The 10,921-nt window shown below is 37.4% G+C and overlaps 1 protein-coding gene across 2 annotated transcripts; it reads left to right on the top strand.

Moving 5' to 3' along the window:
* Positions 1-1,010: 1,010 nt before the first annotated feature.
* LOC139863115 (mediator of RNA polymerase II transcription subunit 16-like) lies at positions 1,011-10,393 on the top strand. 2 transcript variants are annotated; one of them, XM_071851762.1, is made up of 16 exons: positions 1,011-1,329; positions 1,665-1,733; positions 1,967-2,055; positions 2,450-2,562; positions 2,756-2,857; positions 3,514-3,598; positions 3,686-4,279; positions 5,027-5,648; positions 5,993-6,072; positions 6,336-6,418; positions 6,588-6,824; positions 6,903-7,074; positions 7,758-8,275; positions 8,706-8,804; positions 8,911-9,285; positions 9,946-10,393. In XM_071851762.1, the coding sequence occupies exons 1-16, from the start codon at positions 1,028-1,030 to the stop codon at positions 10,096-10,098; spliced, it is 3,693 nt and encodes a 1,230-aa protein (XP_071707863.1). In that variant the 5' UTR covers positions 1,011-1,027; the 3' UTR covers positions 10,099-10,393. The 2 variants fall into 2 exon arrangements, with proteins under 2 accessions (XP_071707863.1, XP_071707862.1); XM_071851761.1 differs by having other exon boundaries at positions 1,012-1,329; positions 8,628-8,804.
* The last annotated feature ends 528 nt before the right edge of the window (positions 10,394-10,921 follow it).

Below are 10,921 nucleotides of genomic sequence, written 5' to 3'. Positions count from 1 at the left end.
GTTTAATCCCTAAACCCAAAACCCAAAACTCTAAACCCAAAGCCATAAACTCCAAACTCTAAACCATTCGTGTTATAAATTCAATATAAACCCTAATTTCTAAACCCTAAACCCTATTTTCTAAACCGTAATAGCTATACCCTAATTTTTGAACCATAATTTCTAAATCCTAATTACTAAACCCTAATTTTTAAACCCTTAAAAAAAACTTAGAAGAATAATTTTATTCATGATGCATGTTTTAATTTTTTTTTTCGAGCGTTTTTTCGCTAAAATAATAACATTCATCACAAATTGTCTTTTTTAAATTTTCATATTTTCATGTGATCTTTGATGCCTGAAAAAAATAAAAAAAATTTACTTTTCCCACTTCCCGAAAAAAGTGCTTCCCTTTTAGATTAAATCTATACGAAGTTATTATTAAGAATGTCGATAAAATAAAGGGTAGTGATATATACACAACCAAATTTTACAAATACACAACCAAACATGTTTTACAGTGTTGTACTGTACAACACTGTAAAACATGTTTGGTTGTGTATTTGTAAAAATTGGTTGTGTATATATCATCACCCTAAAATAAATCATTACTAAAGGGGATGATTCTAACACACCCTTTTTTGATCCTCACACACCTATTTTAACCTTTTACTCTTCTAATAATACTCCATTTCTTTAAATTGGTGTGTGAGGATCAAAAAAGTGTGTGTGAAAATCATCCCCCATTACTAAAACCCACAAATTTTTTACTAGTTTTTCATCTATGTAAATTTTTTGAGGCGAGTATTCTGTACTTAGTGACCCATATTGTTAGTACTGGTGTAATTTATAACCCATTTGTTTGTATAGTAGAAATAGAAACCCTAACCCCACTATCTCATCTCTCGACAAAAACAAAATAAAATCTCTATCTCCCAGTCATCGCTGTCGCCCTCAATTACGACTTTCTCCCCACTTCCATCTTTCCTTTTTATCTTTCTACCGTATATAAATTAGGGTTTTTTAGCCCTATTATTCCTTTTTTCAAATGAGTGCCTCTTCTGGCCCTGTTAATAATAACAAAGACTCCGAAGAAGAATTTTCATCATCTGGTGCTACACCTGTCACTGCTACACCTGTTACTGATCCTTCTGACGGTCCTATTGTTGTTACTGATTCCGGTGGTGCTGGAGACGATACTGATATGGTGGATAAAGGTGGTGGAACTGCCGGAGATCCGATGGATGAGGATAACGTTAATCCGGCGACGGTGTTTTGCATTAGGCTTAAACAGCCTAGGTCTAATTTGTTGTATAAAATGAGTGTTCCTGAACTCTGTCGTAATTTTAGGTATTTCAGCTTGTTTATTGCTTTTTATTGTGGCTAATTGATGTATAAACTAGTTTCATTTTGCTTAATTGGTTGTTATTTGTTTAATTAAGTTAGCATGTTTAATTCGATGTTACTTGTACCTGCACAGTGATATGATCATTGTATCTGTAGAATTGAGTAATTGTGATAGTTTAGTTGGATCATGAGGGGGAAAGTTTAGGTTGATGGAACCACATGAGTTAGCTGATGTAAAACACATGGCTTAATTGTGCAGTTTAGAATTTCATTCATTCAACTTGAGTAGTAATATTATTTTAATGAACACAAATTTTTTTTTTTTTTGTCTCTATCAGTGCCGTTGCGTGGTGTGGAAAGCTAAATGCCATAGCATGTGCATCAGAGACTTGTGCACGTATACCGAGGTAATGAAATATTTGTTTTCCTAACCATATATAGTTTTTCTATATAAGAAGAGATTGCTATAAAGTTGATGCATAATTTCACATATGTGTTATGGTAGTGTCTTCGCAGTACTTCAAGTTAGGCGGTATTATGGTAGGATCTTGATAAATATGTAACTCTGTTGGTCTTAATACATCACATTATTGTAATGATTAAAACCGTTTTTTTCTAAGGCTTGTTTTCTTTCTTGTAGTTCTAATGCAAATCCACCATTTTGGATTCCAATACATATCGTGATCCCTGAACGACCTACCGAGTCAACCGTATTTAATGTCATAGCAGGTATTGTTTATGAAACTTCTTACTAGTTGCATATAATGGCCACTTTATCATAAACTTGCATTGCAACTGCAAATTTGTATGTGTATGTACCTGGCAATGTGCGTGATGCAATCTTTGAGTGTCAGTATGCTTTTCATGCCACCTATATATTCACTGCTTCTTCCCTTGTTTGGTGGGAACCATTATTTTGATTCTCGTTACGAGGTTAAGTCCTCATTTTACATACAAAGGAACCCATATAAGGTTTTCTTAAATCATGTAACACTAATGCATCTTAAACTATTAATACGCTATCTTTAACAGTTCACGAACATATATAGAGGTTCTTTGTGCTGTTTCTTATGCTACATAATTATTCTAATCATGACTTTTCGTGATTGAATTACTATGCCAGATTCTCCACGTGATTCAGTTCAGTTTATTGAATGGTCGCCTTCGTCTTGCCCTCGTGCCTTGCTAATTGCTAATTTTCATGGGCGGATAACTATATGGACACAACCTTCACATGTAAGCTATTTTGAGTAGTGTTTACCTGTTTCTAAACTCTTAATCATAACTATTAAACATGTTTATTGTCTCTTGCTGAAAACATATCTCTAGAAAAAATATATACTGTATTTATAAGTTATCTTGCCAATTTTTCTAGGTTATCTGAATCTGATACAATACATTGCCACTGACATTTTGTATGATACTACAGGGATCAGATAGCTTGGTTCAGGATGCTAGCTGTTGGCAGCGGGCTCATGAGTGGCGGCAGGATATCGCAGTTGTTACAAAGTGGCTATCTGGGGTGTCTCCTGTATGATGCTGTTGCTGCCTTCTGGATATTAAACTATACCTGGCAAACGGGTCAGGTTGGGTTGGTTTGGGTAACTGGTCAAAACGGTTTTTGGGTTGAAATGGGTCATGGGTCAAACGGGTCAGGTTGGGTCGGTTTGGGTCGAATTGGGTAATTGGTCAAATAGGTCCAAATGGGTCATATACTTTTACATTTGATTTTTTACATTTATTATAATGTTTTAGTTATTACGTATTATTTATTATATATATAAGAAAATATTAACATACGTAATAATTGATATAACCATTAATTTTTTCAAAAATGATTGACGGATGAAACTTGTTATGCTCGACCCATTTGACCCATTCACAAGACCCGATTGACCTGTCTCTATTTATTGAACTTTAGGATTTGATACCCATTTGACCCGCTTTTATATTTTGTGTAAGACCCAATAGGTTGGAGAAAACTCATTAGACCTTTTTTTAAGGTTTGGTTTACATTGTCCGCCCTAATTCTTTTGAAGACCCAATTGACCCGAAAGCTTGACCCATTTGACCCAAATTTGGGAGTATGGATCTCAGTTGCCGGGTATACTATTAACTAATTACTTGAAGTGTTATGCGTCAATTATTTTTTTTTTTTATTTTTTTTATTTTTTTTTTTTTTTTTAGTATAGGTGGCTTTCCTCAAGATCAAGTACTTCTACAAAGTCAACATTTGAAGAAAAGTTTCTATCACAACAACCTCAAACTCCAGGTGGGTCCCTTATTCTTTAACCTTTTCTGTTTCTGCTTACATTGAACAAGTCATGTAACGTGATAATATCCTGTTATATATACTCAGCTGGATGGCCAAACTTTCTTTGTGTATGCTCTGTCTTCTCTTCTGGATCAATTCAGCTTCACTGGTCTCAATGGTCATCAAACCGTAGTGTCACATCTAAATGGTTTTGTACAAGTAAAGGTCTTTTAGGAGCTGGACCTAGTGGCATAATGGCGGCCGATGCAATAGTTACAGATTCCGGCGCCTTGCATGTAGCCGGAGTTCCAATTGTAAACCCGTCTACCGTTGTTGTATGGGAGGTTAGCCCGGGTCCCGGTAATGGATTCCAAGCCACTCCAAAAACTACTACAAGCAATGGGATCCCGCCTTCACTTAATCCACCTGTATGGGACGGGTTTGCATCGTTGGCCTCGTACTTGTTTAGCTGGCAGGAGTATTTGTTTTTAGAAGCTAAACAAGGGAAGAAACAGACAGAACAAGATTATAGTGACATGATTGCACTTCATTGTTCTCCTGTTTCGAATTTTTCTGCGTATGTGAGTCCTGAAGCTTCGGCTCAGTCTGCAGCAACAACTACTTGGGGTTCGGGTGTCACAGCGGTTGCGTTTGACCCGACTTGTGGTGGGTCTGTAATTGCTATTGTGATTGTTGAAGGTAATGACTGAACTGAATGTTTTTTAATCTCTATATTTCCTTTTTGGGCATTTTTACTATTCAATGTAAAGAGTTCCAAGTACAATTCACGGTTTGCTGTCAGACTTCTTTTTAAAACTACACCTTTAAAAATGTGAATATGGTTCATTAGGTCTCTGCTGTTTGAAATCACTAAAATAGCTCTGCTTTAACCCTAGTTCGATGAAAAGGATGACAGCCACTCATATTTACTTGTCTAATTCGTATATTAGAGTGATTTCAGATGATTGTAAAATTTGTCGAGACAAAAGATATATACCCTAGGTGACAATTTTTCACATATATATTGATATGGGTCGATATGGGTTTATCTTTGATCCCACACTGGTCCACTAAAAATTCAGATAAAATTGCAATGGGTCAAATTGGTTGAAGGTCGCGCCACCCAGAGTGTATTTATAATGCATACAATATATACCTATATATTATTGCTATAACAATATATTTTTGGTAATCATATATAGATCACTGATTTATAGTAGATCATTTAAAGAATGGATTGAAGGTGTTTATCGGCCAACCTGATCTGACCCTCTAATAAAATTACCTGCATTAATCCTAACGCTTCTGACCTGCTGCCCAAGCTGACCATTTTAGTTTTCTTGATGTATCTTCATAATGGAGTTTATGTGTTTTCTTTTCTTTTGACATATATATGTTTCTTATTCTGGCAAATGAAACTATTAATTTCTCATATTCTTGATGTAGGGCAGTACATGTCTCCTTATGACCCAGATGAGGGCCCTTCAATTACTGGTTGGAGAGTTCAACGCTGGGAATCCTCTTTAGAACCCGTTGTTCTGCATCCCATATTTGGTAATCCCACATCCAGTTTTGGTGGTCAACCACCCATGCAAACGGTATGGGTCACAAAAGTCAACAAAAGCATCCCAGCCACCGATCATTTCAAAACCAACCAAACAGGTGGTATCACAGGTTTAGCTTCCGAGGGTCTAAACGCATCCGATTCCGACACTGAGAAGGCAAAACGGGTAGTTTTTGACCCATTCGATTTACCAAGTGATGTTAGAACTCTTGCACGTATAGTCTATTCTGCTCATGGCGGTGAAGTTGCTGTTGCTTTTTTACGAGGTGGGGTCCACATCTTTTCTGGGTCTAGTTTTACAGCTGTGGACAACTATCAGATCAATGTTGTTTCTGCAATTGCTTCTCCTGCGTTTTCCTCTACAAGTTGCTGTTCTGCTACTGTTTGGCATGATACAATCAGGGATTGCACTATGTTGAAGATAGTTCGTGTTCTTCCTCCTGCTGTTTCAAGCAGTCAAGTGAAAACGAACTCCTCAACATGGGAACGTGCAATTGCAGAAAGGTATTTACAGAACTGGTCACATTATTAGCTATTAAAAATCAACTAAGGATATGTAGTGTGAGAATAATTGCCATTATAGGACTTGTAAGATGTTATAAGTTTGTTTGATTTATCAGTCTATGCACATACGCATTCCAATTTGCATTAGTAGTAGAAGGCAGAAACAAAAAATCTGTTATGGGCATTATGGAATAATTGTAAGCTTGACATATTTATTTGGTACAAAGTTTAGTAAATATGAACCGTAAACAGATGCCTCCGGAAGAAGTACTATTTAACTGTAATTATTATGGTAATTTTTTTTTTTTTTTTTTTTTTTTCCTCTGAATGTTCCATGCTTATAGGTTTTGGTGGAGTCTTATGGTTGGAGTTGATTGGTGGGATGCTGTAGGCTGTACGCAGAGTGCTGCTGAGGATGGCATTGGTAAGAATGTGGCTTGTATCAATATCTTTTAATTTATCAGATAATCTTTCTAAGATGATTAAGCTGCATTTTAGATTTTTTGGGTCTTGATTAACTGTGTTGGGTGCTTTGGATGGAGCTCACTATATAATATTGTTTCTACTAGTTACTTTCTTTGTTTTATATCATTTTAGTTCAAGTTTTGGAATTTTTACTTATGAAACACCACCAATCGGTTGCCGTTAACATGCACTGATAGCACTGTTCTTATGATTTTTTCCCAGTTTCACTAAACAATGTGATCGCGGTTCTGGACGCGGATTTTCATTCTCTTCCTTCCACTCAGCACAGACAGCAATATGGCCCTGTATGTTTTCATTCTCTTATGACTGTTGTTTTACACTGATGTACTATATCTATGAGTTCCTTTTGTTTCTCCCTAACAGTCCGACCCATTTACTTATCCATTTGATTGAGTGAGTTGTCTGTTTTATATGTGACTAAGAATCACGATAGTTGATATATTTTTTTTGCAGGGATTAGACAGGATAAAATGCAGACTATTAGAAGGTACAAATGCACAGGAAGTAAGAGCAATGGTGCTTGATATGCAAGCAAGACTATTACTAGATATGTTAGGAAAAGGAATAGAATCGGCTTTGATTAATCCTTCAGCTCTAGTAGTTGAGCCATGGCTAGCATCTGGCGAGACATTAAACAGTCTTGACCATGAATCAATGGCTGTTGACCCTGCACTTGTGTTAAACGTCCAGGTTTGCACCAAACTCTTTCAAGAATTTTATCATTTTCTTCTTTTTTTTTTCTTTCTAATTATTGCAATCAATATGTAGGCATATGTTGATGCTGTGCTTGATTTAGCCTCACATTTCATTACACGCTTGCGTCGTTATGCCAGTTTTTGTCGTACACTGGCAAGTCATGCTGTAACTGCTGGTACAAGTGGTAACCGGAACATGGTGGTTAGTCCTACCCAAAGTGCTGGCACCCCTGGACCTGCACAGGGTCAGTTTTTGTAACATATATGACATGTTTTTTGTTATTAACTTATATACGAACTCGAGGTGGCAACATGGGCGGGTTGGGTAACAAGTTTTAAAAAGGAAATAATTGTTACCAGTTCGAGATGGGCGGGTCAACCTGCACATATCGTTCATTTTCTTTTTGATGTTTTGTGAACAATTAGTGCCTAACATGTTTACAAGAATATTACTCCCTTAAGCCCAATTTAATAGTCCCCAGACAAAAAACACAGTTTTAGAAAAGTCATTGTCACACTGTACTTTTTTGTTCACTTTACAGTTTTACTATGATTTTTACCTACCTTTTTGTTTTACATGTATAAAGTAGGGGTATAAAAGACTTTTATCACATTATTTTTATCTATTTAAAGATAGATTATAAAGTAGACTCTTAATTTGTGACATCCAAAAAAGGAAAGATGGACTATTAATTTGGGATGGAGGGAGTATTTTTTTAGTAAAATTCTGTTTTTATAAGATAATTATTTCGGGTGTTCTATTCACTAAATAGACTTTCAGAGCCTTTTCGGTCGTTTGACCCTTTTTCTCATCTGAATTTTTCCCGTTTGACTCACCAGGGAAACAACATTGTCCAAATTAACTCATCCATAAGTAAATGGGTCAAATTTGCCACCTTTAATACGAATACTTGGTATTGTTTACCAGGTGGTCAGAATGGTACTGCAAGTTCTACTACAAGTACTCCTATTCAAGCATGGGTACAAGGAGCTATTGCAAAGATCAGTAGCACTTCTGATGGGCCTACTACTGCTCCCAGCCCAGTTACTGGCCCATCTACATTTATGCCCATAAGTATAAACACCGGAACCTTCCCAGGAACGCCAGCTGTCAGGCTTATCGGGGACTGCCATTTTCTTCATAGATTATGCCAACTTTTATTGTTTTGTTTTTTCTTTCGACGAATACACCTACCCCGGTTTCTAGGGGCTCCTCAAAGGAACCCTGATTCAGCTGTGAATAAACCTCATCCTGGTGCTGTTGGAAAGGTTGAAGAAATCAGCTCTGGTCCTACAAAAGTGCCTTCGAGTTTGGGTCGATCGGATGAGTTGACTGTTTCTCGGGTCAGTCAAGTTGGGTCAGGAGCAAAAGGGTCTGAAGATGGACCGGGAAATAGGTCTAGATATGGTTCTGGAAATGCTGGTCAAGGATACACATTCGACGAGGTCAGACCATTTCATAATTTTTAAAGGCGTTCTCCATTTAAGATAAATGAGCTCTTTTGTGCACTTAATGAAAGCTAAATCAAATCAGGCCAGTGTCATATGATTTTCTACAATCATGTTTCTTTTGTCGTCATACATAAAATAGCAAATGTCATTTGCTTATGTTATATAATGAGCACTAAAGGAAAGTACTTGAGAATACTAAAGGAAAGTACCATTTTGCTTTAAATATAGGTTACTTATGAATTACAAAATCAGTTTTTATGATGATATGCTTGAAGTCAACTTACATGAGTACTTTGAAATGATTTTTATGTAGTTCCATATCTCATCTGCTGTTATTGTGATGCAGGTAAAGGTTCTGTTTCTTATACTAATGGATCTTTGTAAACGGACGTCAGGTCTGGCCCACCCGTTGCCTATTTCTCAGGTAGGGAGCAGTAACATCCAAGTTCGTCTCCATTACATAGATGGAAACTACACCGTTTTACCAGAGGTTGTTGAAGCATCACTTGGCCCGCATATGCAGGTAACCCATTTTGCCTCTTTCTTCTTAATGCATAGAAATATACACATTAATCATTTAACCTAATGTAAAACCTTGAACTTCGGTCTTCAATGAACCTTCTATGCAGAATATGCCCCGGCCTAGAGGTGCAGATGCAGCCGGTTTGTTACTCAGAGAGTTAGAACTGCATCCTCCAGCTGAAGAATGGCATAGACGGAACACATTTGGTGGGCCCTGGTCTGACCCAGATGATTTGGGTCCTGATGATTCTTCAAGGATGAACACAAGTACGGATCCTGCTAGTTTCAGTTCAGCTGATAGTGGTGATGTTCATCATGAAGCCCAACGCTTGTGGCCAAAAAGACGAAGGATGTCAGAGAGAGATGCAGCTTTTGGGTTGAACACGTCAGTGGGGCTGGGAGCGTATCTTGGGATAATGGGGTCCCGCCGAGACGTGGTAACTGCTGTCTGGAAAACTGGTCTCGAAGGAGTCTGGTACAAGGTATCATTTTCTCTCTCTCTCTTTTTTTTTTTTTTTGCTAGTTGTCGCGATTTTACTTTGGTTTGTTTAGCTGAATGTTTTATGTTATTCGATCTAGTGGAAAATTAGACATTGGATTTAGATGGTGTATGATTATAGGAGGCCAATTCATTGCTTTTTTTGCAATACATGTTCAATACTTTAAACAAAGATATTTGCTTTTAATTTTAAATATTTATTTATGTTTGGAATATATTTAAAAAAGTAAACGTTGGTCAACATCCGTCTCGACCTCGTCTTGACCTTTTTTTAGGTTGTTGACCCTTTTTACCGTTGTTTATTCTTTGACCATTTTTTTATCCGTTTTTAGATCCGTTGTGACGGTACACTAGTAAATCCGTTCCGACGGTTGTTTTTTTGCAACACTCCTTTTTTTTTTTTTTTTTTTCCAGAGTATACTATTTTTGGAATAGGCTTAAGTAAATACAGTAGTTTCTCTTGTTTGTGCTATAATGTTTCATGTGCATATATGAAAGTGGTCTTACTTTGTTTATTGTATTTTCAGATGCACTTTTGATTTTTATATTAACTAAACTTCTAAATCTGGTATTGGAGTCATTATCAGCGAGTAAGTATTTTGTTTCTTAGTTATTGAACCTGTGTATGATGCTATATATGCAGTGTATAAGATGTTTGCGGCAGACTTCGGCTTTTAATTCACAACAAGGTGGGAACGGTAACACATCTACTCAAAATGAGCGGGAAACGTGGTGGATCAGCCGCTGGGTTCATGGTTGTCCCATGTGTGGAGGGACTTGGGTTCGTGTTGTATAGGAAACCAAACCCATTTCGGTTGAGGTGTAGGTTAGTTGTTTCATGCTTCCCATTTATGCCTAATGCTTAAAATAGCTACATAGTCTTGCAACTTTCATGCTCACAAACGTAGAGAAGTTCCTTTCCAGTGTTTCAACTATTTAATTGTGGTCCTGTATTAAAATATAATCCAAAATGTGTAGTTTTTTTCTTTTATCCAGATGAATGTAATAGATGGTAGGAAACATTGCAACTTAACAAATATGTATCAATTATTTAATGTCGTTTGCAGGGTGACAATTATATTTTAAGAAAATAATATTTCTAACTCTGTAAGCTCTTTTTTATGTATACATACTCTAGAAAATTATATTTTAAACTTACGTCAAGTTACGTAAACTTACGTCAAGCTACGTCAAGTTACGTCAAGCTACGTGAACTTACGTCAAGTTATGCCAAGTTACGTAAACTTACATCAACATACGTCAAGTTACGCGTCAGCTTGACGTCATCTTGACCGCCGCTTGACGCCAGCTTGACCGCCGCTTGACGCCAGCTTGACCGCCGCTTGACGCCAGCTTGACCGCAACTTGACCGCCGCTTGATGTCAGCTTGCTCGCAGCTTGACGTCAAATTGGCGGCAGCTTGGCGGCAGCTTGACGCCAGCTTGACGCCAGCTTTACCGCAGCTTGACCGCAGCTTGACGCCAGCTTGACCGCAGCTTGACGTCAGCTTGAACGCAGCTTGAACGCAGTTTGGCGTCAGCTTTGCGTCATCTTGACCGCATCTTGACCGCAGCTTGACCTCAGGCTTCTTGATCGCAGCTTGACCGCAGCTTGACATC

This window comes from Rutidosis leptorrhynchoides, chromosome 8, assembly GCF_046630445.1.
Source record: "Rutidosis leptorrhynchoides isolate AG116_Rl617_1_P2 chromosome 8, CSIRO_AGI_Rlap_v1, whole genome shotgun sequence".
Taxonomy (NCBI): domain Eukaryota; kingdom Viridiplantae; phylum Streptophyta; class Magnoliopsida; order Asterales; family Asteraceae; genus Rutidosis; species Rutidosis leptorrhynchoides.
The sequence above is the reverse complement of the archived record's forward strand: the minus strand, read 5'-3'. Positions and strand labels throughout refer to the sequence as shown.